This window comes from Cheilinus undulatus, linkage group 20 (genome assembly GCF_018320785.1).
Source record: "Cheilinus undulatus linkage group 20, ASM1832078v1, whole genome shotgun sequence".
NCBI lineage: Eukaryota > Metazoa > Chordata > Actinopteri > Labriformes > Labridae > Cheilinus > Cheilinus undulatus.
Genome location: NC_054884.1, coordinates 42164471 through 42183542, shown reverse-complemented (window position 1 = coordinate 42183542; position 19072 = coordinate 42164471). Strand labels below are relative to the sequence as shown.

Genomic DNA, 19072 nt, shown 5'->3' with positions numbered 1-19072 from the left:
CCAGACTACAGACCTGATCCAGACTACAGGCCTTATCCAGACTACAGGCCTGATCCAGACTACAGACCTGATCCAGACTACAGGCCTGTTCCAGACAACAGGCCTGATCCAGACTACAGGCCTGATCCAGACTACAGACCTGATCCAGACTACAGGCCTGATCCAGACTAGAGGCCTGATCCAGACTAGAGGCCTGATCCAGACTACAAGCCTGATCCAGACTAGAGGCCTGATCCAGACTACAGACCTGATCCAGACTACAGACCTGATCCAGACTACAGGCCTGATCCAGACTACAGGCCTTATCCAGACTACAGGCCTGATCCAGACTACAGACCTGATCCAGAACACAGACCTGATCCAGACTACAGGCCTTATCCAGACTAGAGGCCTGATCCAGACTAGAGGCCTGATCCAGACTACAGGCCTGATCCAGACCAAGGCCTGATCCAGACTACAGGCCTGATCCAGACTACAGGCCTGATCCAGACTACAGACCTGATCCAGACTACAGGCCTGATCCAGACTCTGCAGATCCCTCCATGGACATGTATGTGCATACAGACATGTAAAGAGGGCGGGGCGTCCTGTCTGATAAACTCCAGCCTAAATCTGATTGGAGGACAGATGGATCCTGTGTCAGATCCAAACGTGGTCTTCTCTCCTGATGGAGACCAGGACTGCAGCCTCCTGCTGCACTCAGACCGTGGAGTCTAAGAATAACCCGCTGTGAGTGTGGCTGCGTGTCGGCATGGAGGAAATGGGCGCTGTCCTCCCTCAGCCAATCAGAGGAGCTGAAGATGACATCATCATCATCTACAGGGACACACATAAAGGAGCTCGACCACATGCACAAAACCCAGAAAGTTCTGCAGCTTTCACACCAGAGTGTGAGCCGTCGACCAATCAGAGAGCAGGAAAATGATCAGAGGAGCTGTATTGATCCTGGCGAGCGTGTGGGCAGGAGGAGGAAGTAACCACCATGGCCCCGTCAGAATAAAAGCCTGGAGAGAGATTTTAAACCCTTAAATAAAAATACTGATGATCAGGGATCATCTCCACTGATCGCTGAAACTGATCGCTGAAACTGATCAATACCAGTGACTGGAAAGTCACTGTGACATCACAGCAGTGGCTGCTTTCCTCCTCGTGGCTGATGCCGCCCCCTTGTGGTCAAACAGCGCCGTTACATTGAGAACAGAATGTTCTCAGGTTTTTTTTATTTCCTGTGGTCCAAAATCACTGAAATAAAACACTTTATAAAAACGATTATATCTAAAACGGAGGGATAAACGCCTCATTCAGGTATTTATGGATTATCATTTCACTGAACAGAAGGCCTGAAACCATAAAATCAGACTGAAATACACGTATTCAGCAGGGAAAGGTCTTTACTTTGACAGATCATGCGTTTATTTACCACCCTCCCACTTCTTTTTGTTACTTTTCACCCATTTACGACACTTTTTTCCTGCCTTTTGCAGTTAAATTCCCCTTAGTTCCCATTCTTCCACCTTTATTCTGGTTTTTGCCCATTGAAGTCACTTTTCACTCATTTTTTGCTACATTTGGACCATTTTTGCCACCTGTAACTCATTTTTTACCACTTCTCACCTACTCCCACCTACTGATACGGTCCTGCTCACCTGCGGTAATGATCCTGATTTGGCTCACGGACGCTCATCTCACTCTCAACACTGACAAAGCTGTCACAATGTATTCTTTAAACAAACAGAAATGAGGTTTTCCCAAGTGTTTGTGCGAATGGACAAATGATAAAGATGTTAATTCTAAAGTCGTATTAAAAAGATGTGTCAAACATTAAAGTGTAATATCTAACGCTGACAGTGGAAGCCTCTAGAACGTCTAAATGCTGTGATTTTATCTTACTGTCATTGTCGTATGGCGTGCTGATCTCAGGCAAACAGGACAGTCTGACACCCGTCAGATCACTCCACAAACAAGCCCTGAAAGGTCTGGACAGAAAGTCACAGCAGTACCATCTCTGTGATATACTGGATGAGTATAAAATGCTCAGCTTTGATCATTTAATCCTATTCAGATGTTCGATTAGTGTACAGAATAAATAATGTGTCTCCTCCACCACTGAAGAGCTCGGTTAAACTTGGATCTGAGCATAAGCAGATCTTCCAGGTCTGCCTCCAGTGGAGACCGCGGTCTCTCTGAGCGTGGCACAGTCTGATTTTTCCTTTAAAGCTACCAGAGCATGGAGTAATCTTCCTACCAGTCTCAAACTCTGCAGACTTCCAAAGGTGGATTTTAAGGAACCAGTCTTGTCAGCATTAATCTTCTAAATCAGTGTTTTAAACTATGAAGAATATCATTCAGGTTTTAGTTTATGTCATTTGATCTCCTTTACCTTGAAATGTGTTGTGGCTGAATGAATGCAGATGTGTGCGTGCATGCTCGTGTGATTGTGATTGGTCGATTCTGTATTTCATTGTCATTGTTTACCTACTACAGATGGAAATTAGCTAACAAGCCAAATCTGGTATGCAGCACCTTTACTCTTTTGAGACTAATGTCATTTTGTACCATGTCCCTGACACAAATAAACTAAATAAACTAAACTAAGCTCATTTTTGCTACTTTCTGCCCTTTTTCACAACTTTTTCTCACCATTTTTGCCACTTTTCCCTCCGTGCTTGCCACCTTTTACTTATTTTTTTGTCACTTCCCACCCATTTTTTCCCATTCTGCCCCTTTTCTCCCAGTGTTTGCTGCTTTTTGACAGCAAACACTGGGAGAAAAGGGTGATCAACACCGGTTACTTTAGTCTGAGTATTTTCAGGTATGCAGAGAAGATCCTCTTCTTTTCTGTCTATGGAGGAACCCCACTCCTGAACCAGGTCTCCTCACACAGCAAAGAACCAGACGGAGGACTGGATCTTCATACCTGGCCCTGACGCTGCTGCTGAGTACATCAGACTGTGATCCTGATGGTCTCAGCCTCAGAGGAAACCTGCTCTTCAGCTGTTAGCCTCAGGATGATCGTCACAGCAGAACTAAAGTGAGGATTTACCCAGTAAAGGTGGACCACACATGAACCACATCAGAGTAAAAACCTTAGACCAGGGGGGTCAAACTCAGTCACAGCAGGGGCCAGATTCTGGATTCAGGTCTAACCTGAGGGCCTAACAGGGCCACCTTTTAACCAGAAACTGTCAGCCTCATTTAACCAGAAATTAAATATGAAAAAAAAAACCTGTGATTATAAATGATTGTGAAATTAAAAAAATAAATAAAAAGATCAGTTTAAAGACTCACAATCTGAGAAAATAAAATTTATGGGTTCAAAAAGGCCAAAACATGAAAGTGAAATTGAAAAATAATTTTTTTTAAAAGGCAAATATATTAGAAAGAAAGTCAACATCATGAAATTAAGAGTCAAAATATGATTCAAAATTTTAAATTGTGAGTCTAAAAGGTCAAACTATGGGATTATAAAGTCAAAGTCTGGAGTTGAAAATATGAAATTAAGTTTACATTTTTATACTTCTGCAGACCTCAGACTGATGGGCCAGTTAGAGCAGAGAAGAGATCATCTAACAGACCGATTTAACTGTTCTACAGGCCGGATTTGGCCCCCAGGCCTTGAGTTTGACACCCCTGCCTTAGACATTAATAAGAGTTTAGCTACTGCACACACACACACACACACACACACACACACACACACACACACACACACAACAGCATTATAAACGTATGTCTCACTGTTTCCCACGTCTCCCTGCAGCTGCAGAATCTGAGGGACCGGCATCGTCAGGACCACGGCGTCAAACGTCTCACTGCCCCCCGCCTTCCTCTGGACCTCCCATGATGCACCGCGGAGAAACAGGCCGGTCACATGATGCTCAAAGAATAAATTTGCCCCTGATTCACACGGGATAAAAAAGACCCAATCAGATTGATCCCTGACTGAGATAAGAACAGGATTATGACACTGTTCCTCCTCAGACATCAGCTCTGTCTCATTAAATAAAACTAAACAGACAGGAAGAGAGGCGAGTACCTGACTCAGACAGGAAGTGTTTGACCAGACTGCCCATGCCCAGTGGCGTCATGTAGTCTCTGCTTCCATCTTTATGCCTCAGTCCTTCAATCGGAGAGTCAAGAGGCTGCAGGACTCCAGAGGACAGCAGCTCGGAGTAAAAACTAAAGAAAAAAACACATACAGTCAGATAAGACCTTCACAATAAAAGCCCCAAAACACCGCCGTGTACAGGAAGCAGCACATACAGTCAGATAAGACCTTCACAATAAAAGCCCCAAAACACCGCCATGTACAGGAAGCAGCACATACAGTCAGACAAGACCTTCACAATAAAAGCCCCAAAACACCGCTGTGGACATGAAGCAGCACATACAGCCAGATAAGACCTTCACAATAAAAGCCGCCAAAACACCACCGTGTACAGGAAGCAGCACATACAGTCAGAATAGACCTTCACAATAAGAGCCCCCAATACACCGCCATGTACAGGAGGCATCACATACAGTAAGATAAGACCTTCACAATAAAGCCCCAAAACACCACCATGTACAGGAAGCAGCACATAGAGTCAGAATAGACCTTCACAATAAAGCCCCAAAACACCACCATGTACAGGAAGCAGCACAACCAGTCAGATAAGACCTTCACAATAAAAGCCCCAAAACACCACCATGTACAGGAAGCAGCACATACAGTCAGATATGGCCTTCACAATAAAAGCCCCCAAAACATCGCCATGTACAGGAAGCAGCACGTACAGTCAGATAAAACCTTAACAATAAAAGCCCCCAAAACACCGCCATGTACAGGAGGCATCACATACAGTAAGATAAGACCTTCACAATAAAGCCCCAAAACACCACCATGTACAGGAAGCAGCACATAGAGTCAGAATAGACCTTCACAATAAAGCCCCAAAACACCACCATGTACAGGAAGCAGCACAACCAGTCAGATAAGACCTTCACAATAAAAGCCCCAAAACACCACCATGTACAGGAAGCAGCACATACAGTCAGATATGGCCTTCACAATAAAAGCCCCCAAAACATCGCCATGTACAGGAAGCAGCACGTACAGTCAGATAAAACCTTAACAATAAAAGCCCCCAAAACACCACCATGTACAGGAAGCAGCACATACAGTCAGAATAGACCTACACAATAAAGCCCCAAAACACCACCATGTACAGGAAGCAGCACAACCAGTCAGATAAGACCTTCACAATAAAAGCCCCAAAACATCGCCATGTACAGGAAGCAGCACATACAGTCAGATAAGACCTTCACAATAACAGCCCCCAAAACACCGCCATGTACAGGAGGCAGCACATACAGTCAGATAAGACCTTCACAATAAAAGCCCCCAAAACACCGCCATGTACAGGAAGCAGCACATACAGTCAGATAAGCCCTTCACACTACAAAAGCCCCCAAAACACCGCCATGTACAGGAGGCAGCACATACAGTCAGATAAGACCTTCACAATAAAAGCCGCCAAAACACCCCCATGTACAGGAGGCAGCACATACAGTCAGAATGGTCCTTCACAATAGAAAACCCAAAACACCGCCATGTACAGGAAGCAGCACATACAGTCAGAATAGACCTTCACAATAAAGCCCCAAAACACCACCATGTACAGGAAGCAGCACATACAGTCAGATAAGACCTTCACAATTAAAGCCCCCCAAACACCGCTATATTCAGGAAGCAGCACAGACAGTCAGATAAGGCCTTCACAATTAAAGCCCCCAAAACACCGCCATGTACAGGAGGCAGCACATACAGTCAGATAAGACCTTCACAATAAAAGCCCCCAAAAACACCGCCATGTACAGGAGGCAGCACAACCAGTCAGATAAGACCTTCACAATAAAGCCCCAAAACACCACCATGTACAGGAAGCAGCACATACAGTCAGATAAAACCTTAACAATAAAAGCCCCCAAAACACCGCCATGTACAGGAGGCATCACATACAGTAAGATAAGACCTTCACAATAAAGCCCCAAAACACCACCATGTACAGGAAGCAGCACATACAGTCAGAATAGACCTTCACAATAAAGCCCCAAAACACCACCATGTACAGGAAGCAGCACAACCAGTCAGATAAGACCTTCACAATAACTGCCCCCAAAACACCACCATGTACAGGAAGCAGCACATACAGTCAGATATGGCCTTCACAATAAAAGCCCCCAAAACACCGCCATGTACAGGAGGCAGCACATACAGTCAGATAAGACCTTCACAATAAAAGCCGCCAAAACACCCCCATGTACAGGAGGCAGCACATACAGTCAGAATAGTCCTTCACAATAAAAAAACCCAAAACACCACCATGTACAGGAAGCAGCACATACAGTCAGAATAGACCTTCACAATAAAGCCCCAAAACACCGCCATATACAAGAGGCAGCACAACCAGTCAGATTAGATCTTCACAATTAAAGCCCCCAAAACACCACCATGTACAGGAAGCAGCACGTACAGTCAGATAAAACCTTAACAATAAAAGCCCCCAAAACACCGCCATGTACAGGAGGCATCACATACATTAAGATAAGACCTTCACAATAAAGCCCCAAAACACCACCATGTACAGGAAGCAGCACATACAGTCAGAATAGACCTTCACAATAAAGCCCCAAAACACCACCATGTACAGGAAGCAGCACAACCAGTCAGATAAGACCTTCACAATAAAAGCCCCAAAACATCGCCATGTACAGGAAGCAGCACATACAGTCAGATAAGACCTTCACAATAACAGCCCCCAAAACACCGCCATGTACAGGAGGCAGCACATACAGTCAGATAAGACCTTCACAATAAAAGCCCCCAAAACACCGCCATGTACAGGAAGCAGCACATACAGTCAGATAAGCCCTTCACACTACAAAAGCCCCCAAAACAACACCATGTACAGGAGGCAGCACATACAGTCAGATAAGACCTTCACAATAAAAGCCGCCAAAACACCCCCATGTACAGGAGGCAGCACATACAGTCAGAATGGTCCTTCACAATAGAAAACCCAAAACACCGCCATGTACAGGAAGCAGCACATACAGTCAGAATAGACCTTCACAATAAAGCCCCAAAACACCACCATGTACAGGAAGCAGCACAACCAGTCAGATAATACCTTCACAATAACTGCCCCCAAAACACCACCATGTACAGGAAGCAGCACATACAGTCAGATATGGCCTTCACAATAAAAGCCCCCAAAACACCGCCATGTACAGGAGGCAGCACATACAGTCAGATAAGACCTTCACAATAAAAGCCGCCAAAACACCACCATGTACAGGAGGCAGCACATACAGTCAGAATAGTCCTTCACAATAAAAAACCCAAAACACCGCCATATACAAGAGGCAGCACAACCAGTCAGATTAGATCTTCACAATTAAAGCCCCCAAAACACCACCATGTACAGGAAGCAGCACGTACAGTCAGATAAAACCTTAACAATAAAAGCCCCCAAAACACCGCCATGTACAGGAGGCATCACATACATTAAGATAAGACCTTCACAATAAAGCCCCAAAACACCACCATGTACAGGAAGCAGCACATACAGTCAGAATAGACCTTCACAATAAAGCCCCAAAACACCACCATGTACAGGAAGCAGCACAACCAGTCAGATAAGACCTTCACAATAAAAGCCCCAAAACATCGCCATGTACAGGAAGCAGCACATACAGTCAGATAAGACCTTCACAATAACAGCCCCCAAAACACCGCCATGTACAGGAGGCAGCACATACAGTCAGATAAGACCTTCACAATAAAAGCCCCCAAAACACCGCCATGTACAGGAAGCAGCACATACAGTCAGATAAGCCCTTCACACTACAAAAGCCCCCAAAACAACACCATGTACAGGAGGCAGCACATACAGTCAGATAAGACCTTCACAATAAAAGCCGCCAAAACACCCCCATGTACAGGAGGCAGCACATACAGTCAGAATGGTCCTTCACAATAGAAAACCCAAAACACCGCCATGTACAGGAAGCAGCACATACAGTCAGATAAGCCCTTCACAATAAAGCCCCAAAACACCACCATGTACAGGAAGCAGCACATACAGTCAGATAAGACCTTCACAATAACAGCCCCCAAAACACTGCCATGTACAGGAGGCAGCACATACAGTCAGAATGGTCCTTCACAATAGAAAACCCAAAACACCGCCATGTACAGGAAGCAGCACATACAGTCAGAATAGACCTTCACAATAAAGCCCCAAAACACCACCATGTACAGGAAGCAGCACATACAGTCAGATAAGACCTTCACAATTAAAGCCCCCCAAACACCGCTATATTCAGGAAGCAGCACAGACAGTCAGATAAGGCCTTCACAATTAAAGCCCCCAAAACACCGCCATGTACAGGAGGCAGCACATACAGTCAGATAAGACCTTCACAATAAAAGCCCCCAAAAACACCGCCATGTACAGGAGGCAGCACAACCAGTCAGATAAGACCTTCACAATAAAAGCCCCCAAAACACCGCCATGTACAGGAGGCAGCACATACAGTCAGATAAGACCTTCACAATAAAAGCCCCCAAAACACCACCATGTACAGGAGGCAGCACATACAGTCAGATAAGCCCTTCACAATAAAGCCCCAAAACACCACCATGTACAGGAAGCAGCACATAGAGTCAAATTAGACCTTCACAATAAAAGCCCCCAATACACCGCCATATACAAGAGGCAGCACAACCAGTCAGATAAGACCTTCACAATAAAAGCCCCAAAACACCACCATGTACAGGAAGCAGCACATACAGTCAGATAAAACCTTAACAATAAAAGCCCCCAAAACACCGCCATGTACAGGAGGCATCACATACAGTAAGATAAGACCTTCACAATAAAGCCCCAAAACACCACCATGTACAGGAAGCAGCACATACAGTCAGAATAGACCTTCACAATAAAGCCCCAAAACACCACCATGTACAGGAAGCAGCACAACCAGTCAGATAAGACCTTCACAATAACTGCCCCCAAAACACCACCATGTACAGGAAGCAGCACATACAGTCAGATATGGCCTTCACAATAAAAGCCCCCAAAACACCGCCATGTACAGGAGGCAGCACATACAGTCAGATAAGACCTTCACAATAAAAGCCGCCAAAACACCCCCATGTACAGGAGGCAGCACATACAGTCAGAATAGTCCTTCACAATAAAAAAACCCAAAACACCGCCATGTACAGGAAGCAGCACATACAGTCAGAATAGACCTTCACAATAAAGCCCCAAAACACCGCCATATACAAGAGGCAGCACAACCAGTCAGATTAGATCTTCACAATTAAAGCCCCCAAAACACCACCATGTACAGGAAGCAGCACGTACAGTCAGATAAGACCTTCACAATAAAGCCCCAAAACACCACCATGTACAGGAAGCAGCACATACAGTCAGAATAGACCTTCACAATAAAGCCCCAAAACACCACCATGTACAGGAAGCAGCACAACCAGTCAGATAAGACCTTCACAATAAAAGCCCCAAAACACCACCATGTACAGGAAGCAGCACATACAGTCAGATATGGCCTTCACAATAAAAGCCCCCAAAACATCGCCATGTACAGGAGGCAGCACATACAGTCAGATAAGACCTTCACAATAACTGCCCCCAAAACACCGCCATGTACAGGAGGCAGCACATACAGTCAGATAAGACCTTCACAATAAAAGCCGCCAAAACACCCCCATGTACAGGAGGCAGCACATACAGTCAGAATAGTCCTTCACAATAAAAAAACCCAAAACACCGCCATGTACAGGAAGCAGCACATACAGTCAGAATAGACCTTCACAATAAAGCCCCAAAACACCGCCATATACAAGAGGCAGCACAACCAGTCAGATTAGATCTTCACAATAAAAGCCCCAAAACACCACCATGTACAGGAAGCAGCACGTACAGTCAGATAAGACCTTCACAATAAAAGCCGCTAAAACACCCCCATGTACAGGAGGCAGCACATACAGTCAGAATAGTCCTTCACAATAGAAAACCCAAAACACCACCATGTACAGGAAGCAGCACATACAGTCAGAATAGACCTTCACAATAAAGCCCCAAAACACCACCATGTACAGGAAGCAGCACATACAGTCAGATAAGACCTTCACAATTAAAGCCCCCCAAACACCGCTATATTCAGGAAGCAGCACATACAGTCAGATAAGGCCTTCACAATTAAAGCCCCCAAAACACCGCCATGTACAGGAGGCAGCACATACAGTCAGATAAGACCTTCACAATAAAAGCCCCCAAAACACCGCCATGTACAGGAGGCAGCACGTACAGTCAGATAAGACCTTCACAATAAAAGCCCCCAAAACACCGCCATGTACAGGAGGCAGCACATACAGTCAGATAAGACCTTCACAATAAAAGCCCCCAAAACACCACCATGTACAGGAGGCAGCACATACAGTCAGATAAGTCCTTCACAATAAAAGCCCCAAAACACCGCCATGTACAGGAAGCAGCACATACAGTCAGATAAGCCCTTCACAATAAAGCCCCAAAACACCACCATGTACAGGAAGCAGCACATACAGTCAGATAAGACCTTCACAATAACAGCCCCCAAAACACTGCCATGTACAGGAGGCAGCACATACAGTCAGAATGGTCCTTCACAATAGAAAACCCAAAACACCGCCATGTACAGGAAGCAGCACATACAGTCAGAATAGACCTTCACAATAAAGCCCCAAAACACCACCATGTACAGGAAGCAGCACATACAGTCAGATAAGTCCTTCACAATAAAAGCCCCAAAACACCGCCATGTACAGGAAGCAGCTGAGAAATCAGAACCTGTGAGGCAAAAATAAAGTTGTAGAATTGTTAAGGGTTCCTTCAGCATGGCCAGTTGAGGGTGACCTTCACAATAAAGCCCCAAAACACCACCATGTACAGGAAGCAGCACCACCAGTCAGATAAGACCTTCACAATAAAAGCCCCAAAACACCACCATGTACAGGAAGCAGCACATACAGTCAGATATGGCCTTCACAATAAAAGCCCCAAAACATCGCCATGTACAGGAGGCAGCACATACAGTCAGATAAGACCTTCACAATAACTGCCCAAAACACCGCCATGTACAGGAGGCAGCACATACAGTCAGATAAGACCTTCACAATAAAAGCCGCCAAAACACCCCATGTACAGGAGGCAGCACATACAGTCAGAATAGTCCTTCACAATAAAAACCCAAAACACCGCCATGTACAGGAAGCAGCACAGTCAGAATAGACCTTCACAATAAAGCCCCAAAACACCGCCATATACAAGAGGCAGCACAACCAGTCAGATTAGATCTTCACAATAAAAGCCCCAAAACACCACCATGTACAGGAAGCAGCACGTACAGTCAGATAAGACCTTCACAATAAAAGCCGCTAAAACACCCCCATGTACAGGAGGCAGCACATACAGTCAGAATAGTCCTTCACAATAAAGCCCCAAAACACCACCATGTACAGGAAGCAGCACATACAGTCAGATATAGACCTTCACAATAAAGCCCCAAACACCACCATGTACAGGAAGCAGCACATACAGTCAGATAAGACCTTCACAATTAAAGCCCCAAAACACCGCCATGTACAGGAAGGCAGCACATACAGTCAGATAAGGACCTTCACAATTAAAGCCCCAAAACACCGCCATGTACAGGAGGCAGCACATACAGTCAGATAAGACCTTCACAATAAAAGCCCCCAAAACACCGCCATGTACAGGAGGCAGCATACAGTCAGATAAGACCTTCACAATAAAGCCCCAAAACACCATGTACAGGAAGCAGCACATACAGTCAGTTAAGACCTTCACAATAACAGCCCCCAAAACACTGCCATGTACAGGAGGCAGCACATACAGTCAGAATGGTCCTTCACAATAGAAAACCCAAAACACCGCCATGTACAGGAAGCAGCACATACAGTCAGAATAGACCTTCACAATAAAGCCCCAAAACACCACCATGTACAGGAAGCAGCACATACAGTCAGATAAGTCCTTCACAATAACAGCCCCCAAAACACCGCCATGTACAGGAAGCAGCACATACAGTCAGAATAGACCTTCACAATAAAGCCCCAAAACACCACCATGTACAGGAAGCAGCACATACAGTCAGATAAGTCCTTCACAATAAAAGCCCCAAAACACCGCCATGTACAGGAAGCAGCTGAGAAATCAGAACCTGTGAGGCAAAAATAAAAGCCCCAAAACACCGCCATGTACAGGAAGCAGCTGAGAAATCAGAACCTGTGAGGCAAAAATAAAGTTGTAGAATTGTTAAGGGTTCCTTCAGCATGGCCAGTTGAGGGTCTTACCTGTGGTGGGACTTGGCGTAGGCGGCGGTGGCTGTGACATACTGAGCGCCGAGATCAGCCGAGCTGCAGGACGAGTCTGGAGGTCGACTGGTGGTCATTCTGCCTCCTGGAGGGAAAGAGGGGATGTTGGATCAGTGGGACCAATCTCCTGGTCCTGGACCCACCACCTTTCTAGAGCAGTGGTTTTCAAAGTGTGAGGTGGGCTTCCCCTGGGGGGCGCCACTGGACATCAGGGGAGGCGTAGAACCATAAAGCATTAAAAACAGTGATTTTCTTTGCTGACTTCTGCTGCATGGAGCTACATGAATAGACTGATAGTTACTTAAAGGCAGTGATACTCAACATGTGATTATTAGTGGCTCTTTGATGTCTTCATTTTAAACATTATTCCTCCAGACAACCTTAAAAAAGGGAAACTTTATTACCCCTTTATACCATTTTTTGACACTTTTCATCCATTTGAGCTACTTTTGGTCATTAAACGCCACTTTTTTCCTACTTTTTGCCCATTTTGCCACTCTTGACTGCTTTGACTCTTGGATTGTGGCTCTTGCAGAGTTATTTTTCAACAGCTTGGCTCTTTTGTTGAGTAACACTGCTTTAAGGATTATCAGAGCAGAATAATCAGGTAGCATTGGTAATAAATTCATGACTGAAACCAAATAACTGATGACCTGGTAAAGACGGATGTTTAAGAACATTTGCAGACCAAAATATCAAAGATACAAAAACGTTAAAAATATTTTAAATTAGACAGAAATGTTTAAAAGTATGGTTAAGTTTCTTTAAATCTGAATGTTTATGTGGGTGGGGGTCCACTGAATGAATGATGTTCTCACTCTAGAGACATGTTGATTATTGTCATGGTATCAGCATGTCTCCTAATATATTATCTATAAATATTACCCAGCAGCAGGTAGAACTCTTTCAAAATGATATAATCTACCTCTGACAGGCAGACCCACCTGAGCCTCACCTGTCCCCTTTAATGAGCTCTACATTAGCAGGACTCACGGACATGAAAATAGAAGATTTCAGTGATATTTGGTTAAAATCATGGATCCGTTTCAGGCCGAATTTAAGAGGATACTATCTAATATTAAAACTTTTTATTTTATTGGTGCTGTGGAGTATATTTTTGAATCTGTGGCTTTCAGAAAGTAAATTCTGAGTTTTCTAGATGAGGTTCTGTAACACATACTGGCCTGACCTTAAATGAACTCTTTAAAACGTCCCTTTTATCGGTAAAGGCGTTTTTATTATATCCACATTAAACTGCGGTTATTGATCATGCTCAGCTTCATTTATTCCTGACTTTAAACCCATCTGATACTCCAACTTTCTGCCATTTTAGAACAGCGGAGCTCCACATCAGTCGGATCTATATGTAGTGGAAAAAGGCAGATTTGGTGGATAAACAGAAACATTTCTAAAATAATTAAATGCCGAATTTAAGGAGAGTTTTAGCTGTCACTCCATCAGTCACCAGGTTTGCTCTACAGCGTAGATACTTCCGTCTGTGACCGGATAAAACTAAAGTGATCCTGTTCTGAAGGAGCTTCGGACTCACCCGCGCCTCTAGCTTTGTCCCACACCACGATCTCCACCTGACTCTGCAGCTCTCTCCTCAGCAGACATGCGCACAAGCTGCCCGTCAGGCCCGCTCCCACGATCAGAACCCGGGACATGTTTAGCTCGGAACGGCAGCCGTGCTAACGCTTCTAAGGTGAGATAACCCAGGTTAGACCGGTCCGGATCGACATGTCTTTGGACCCCCAGCCTCAGAAGTTAAACACGCCTCCCGCGTTACAAAATAGAAGGATAAATGTGGGCCAACAAAGACTAGCCCGGGTTTAGGGTCGTCAAGGTAGGAAGAATAAAGGCGGGAAAGCCGGCTAAGGATTTCAAAATAAAACTCCGATTAAATCCAGAAACCTGAAGGGAGAATAAAAACATTTAGACCAGGGGTGTAGAGGGGCCGTACTCTGACCTGGGGTCTAACCTGATCCTTACAGGGTCTAGTAGACCATAAAATGTCGACCTTATTTCCGGCAGAGAGGGTTTTGTGATTAAAGGTGAGCATGATAAGTTCAAAACTCAACATCTGACATGAAAAGTCAAACTGATGATTTTTTATTTTATTTCATATTGTGACATTTTAAAGTCATGACTTCGATGTTTTCCTCATATTTTGACTAAATCATGATTTTGAATTTTATCTCAGTTTTTGACTGTTAAAATTCATGGTTTCAGTGTTTATCTCATATTTTACCTTTAAAAACATTATTAAGACTTTAAATGCCATGTTTTTACCTTTTAAACTTATGGGTGTTTAAGGTAAAAACATGACATAAAAGTCAAAATCATGACTTTAAAAGGTCAAAATAGGATTTAAAACTTAAAATTATAAATCTAAAAGGTAAAAATATGAAATAAAAAGTCAAAACCATAACTTTTAGTCATAACTGTGAGATGCAAAATTGAAAATATAGATAAAAACATTTCTTCCCACATTTTTGCCTTTTTCTAAAATCTTTTATACCGTTTACTTTTTCTAATTTTTATGACTCAACAAGGACGTTATAAATCATCAAGGATTAGTTTACATTTTTATACTGGAGGAAATCTGCAGACCTCATACTGGTGGGCCAGTTATAATAAAAATATGATCTGGTGGGCCGGGCATGACTGCAACACGGGCCGTATCTGGCCCCCGGGCCTCGAGTTTGACAGCCCTGATTTAGACAATGAGAAATATTTATGAGTATTTAGCCTGTGCTGGAGTAAACATCAAACTGACCGTTAAAGCTGGAAAACCCTCCAGTGTCACTGAGTGAAAACAATCCTGCAAAGAAGAATGGGACAACATTCCTCCACAGTGATGTGAAAGACTCACTGACAGTCACAAACACCAAGGAAGGAACAACCAGGAAGGTTTGGATGGATTTAACCTTAACAAATGAAATCTTCTTTAGAAATAAATGAGTGAAAAATAAGAAAAAAGAGGAGGAAGGCTGATGCTGTTTCACAGTGTTTACAACCTGTGGGACGTTTGTGTCCTCAGCAGACATCAACAACAGAAACGACAACAACGACAAGACAGATGATAACGATGATATAATATTATAATAATGATGGTTATGTCAGTAATAAAGGTGATCATAATGATGATAATAATAGAATAATAATAATGATTATATCAGTAATAAAGGTGATCATAATGATGATAATAATAATGTAATAATAATAATGATTATATCAGTAATAAAGGTGATCATAATGATGATAATAATAATATAATAATAATGATTATATCAGTAATAAAGGTGATCATAACGATGATAATAATAATAATATAATAATAATGATTATATCAGTAATAAAGGTGATCATAATGATGATAATAATAATATAATAATAATGATTATATCAGTAATAAAGGTGATCATAATGATGATAATAATAGAATAATAATAATGATTATATCAGTAATAAAGGTGATCATAATGATGATAATAATAATATAATAATAATGATTATATCAGTAATAAAGGTGATCATAATGATGATAATAATAATATAATAATAATGATTATATCAGTAATAAAGGTGATCATAATGATGATAATAATAATATAATAATAATGATTATATCAGTAATAAAGGTGATCATAATGATGATAATAATAGAATAATAATAATAATTATATCAGTAATAAAGGTGATCATAATGATGATAATAATAGAATAATAATGATTATATCAGTAATAAAGGTGATCATAATGATGATAATAATAATGTAATAATAATAATGATTATATCAGTAATAAAGGTGATCATAATGATGATAATAATAGAATAATAATAATAATTATATCAGTAATAAAGGTGATCATAATGATGATAATAATAGAATAATAATAATGATTATATCAGTAATAAAGGTGATCATAATGATGATAATAATAATGTAATAATAATAATGATTATATCAGTAATAAAGGTGATCATAATGATGATAATAATAATATAATAATAATGATTATATCAGTAATAAAGGTGATCATAACGATGATAATAATAATAATATAATAATAATGATTATATCAGTAATAAAGGTGATCATAATGATGATAATAATAATATAATAATAATGATTATATCAGTAATAAAGGTGATCATAATGATGATAATAATAGAATAATAATAATGATTATATCAGTAATAAAGGTGATCATAATGATGATAATAATAATATAATAATAATGATTATATCAGTAATAAAGGTGATCATAATGATGATAATAATAATATAATAATAATGATTATATCAGTAATAAAGGTGATCATAATGATGATAATAATAATATAATAATAATGATTATATCAGTAATAAAGGTGATCATAATGATGATAATAATAGAATAATAATAATAATTATATCAGTAATAAAGGTGATCATAATGATGATAATAATAGAATAATAATGATTATATCAGTAATAAAGGTGATCATAATGATGATAATAATAATGTAATAATAATAATGATTATATCAGTAATAAAGGTGATCATAATGATGATAATAATAGAATAATAATAATAATTATATCAGTAATAAAGGTGATCATAATGATGATAATAATAGAATAATAATAATGATTATATCAGTAATAAAGGTGATCATAATGATGATAATAATAATGTAATAATAATAATTATATCAGTAATAAAGGTGATCATAATGATGATAATAATAATGCAATAATAATGATTATATCAGTAATAAAGGTGATCATAATGATGATAATAATAATGTAATAATAATGATTATATCAGTAATAAAGGTGATCATAATGATGATAATAATAGAATAATAATAATGATTATATCAGTAATAAAGGTGATCATAATGATGATAATAATAATGTAATAATAATGATTATATCAGTAATAAAGGTGATCATAATGATGATAATAATAATAATATAATAATGATTATATCAGTAATAAAGGTGATCATAATGATGATAATAATAATGTAATAATAATAATGATTATATCAGTAATAAAGGTGATCATAATGATGATAATAATAGAATAATAATAATAATTATATCAGTAATAAAGGTGATCATAATGATGATAATAATAGAATAATAATAATGATTATATCAGTAATAAAGGTGATCATAATGATGATAATAATAATGTAATAATAATAATTATATCAGTAATAAAGGTGATCATAATGATGATAATAATAATGCAATAATAATGATTATATCAGTAATAAAGGTGATCATAATGATGATAATAATAATGTAATAATAATGATTATATCAGTAATAAAGGTGATCATAATGATGATAATAATAGAATAATAATAATGATTATATCAGTAATAAAGGTGATCATAATGATGATAATAATAATGTAATAATAATGATTATATCAGTAATAAAGGTGATCATAATGATGATAATAATAATAATATAATAATGATTATATCAGTAATAAAGGTGATCATAATGATGATAATAATAGAATAATAATAATGATTATATCAGTAATAAAGGTGATCATAATGATGATAATAATAATAATATAATAATGATTATATCAGTAATAAAGGTGATCATAATGATGATAATAATAGAATAATAATAATGATTATATCAGTAATAAAGGTGATCATAATGATGATAATAATAATGTAATAATAATGATTATATCAGTAATAAAGGTGATCATAATGATGATAATAATAATATAATAATAATGATTATATTGATAATGATAATGATGATCATATTAAATATAGTAATCAAACAACAACAGGGACAATAATAGAACTGCTGAAAATAGCCAAAAGCACGAAATAACTGAAAATAGCATAAAAAATAGCATAAAATGGCATAAAAGAAGCTGAAAATGGCATTCAATAGCTCAAAAAAGGATAAAAATAGCTGAAAGTAGCCTAGAAAAAGCTGAAAATAGTCTTAAAATAGCTGAAAATAGAATAAAAAATAGCCATATTTTAAAAATTATAAAAATTAGAAATGAGAAAAGTCATAGCAGTCAAATGATGAAGAAACTGAATTTTTTAAAGCTTGTCGATACAACAAAGTATGAAGGAGGAGCTAGCCGGCGTGGAGGAAGAATAATAATAAACAAAACGGCCGACGTGAATATCAATAGTGTGGATGCTTACTCAGCATCCTCAATAATGATAATATATTAACAACAACAATATTGATGATGATTTTAATAATATAACAGAAACGACAATAATCAAATTCAAAATGATTGTAATTGGACAAAAACGACAAAAATGATTAAAAACAATAATAATGATGATAACAACAATAACATTAATCGTCATCATCATCAGAAACGGTAGAAAAACTGTGATAAATAAAATGTTTCACTGTTTTTTCCATTCAGTGAAATATTGTTGAATCAAATCAGGATGAAAACGTTGTGCAGGTCACCCTCAAGGCCACCGTACTTTGCATAGCCTTCGCGCTATTTTAATGTGCTGTTTTTTTTTTTTTCTTTTTTTTAACTTTGTTGTCTGCGGAAATGAAACGGTTAATATGTACAGTTTATTGACCAATCACAGAGGGGTATCTGCGCTGACGT

The 19072-nt window shown here is 39.8% G+C and overlaps 1 protein-coding gene across 1 annotated transcript in view; it reads right to left on the bottom strand.

The window, feature by feature from the left end:
- The window catches only part of rnls (renalase, FAD-dependent amine oxidase), a 35215-nt gene extending 20922 nt beyond the window's left edge, over window positions 1-14293 (bottom strand). The window contains exons 1-4 of the mRNA XM_041815160.1: window positions 13998-14293; window positions 12428-12533; window positions 4037-4179; window positions 3739-3897 (exon numbers count right to left, since the gene is read on the bottom strand). Of these exons, the coding sequence (XP_041671094.1) occupies window positions 3739-3897; window positions 4037-4179; window positions 12428-12533; window positions 13998-14115 (526 nt within the window). The 5' untranslated portion in view covers window positions 14116-14293. The remainder of the gene's footprint in view (window positions 1-3738; window positions 3898-4036; window positions 4180-12427; window positions 12534-13997) is intronic.
- Window positions 14294-19072: the final 4779 nt, after the last annotated feature.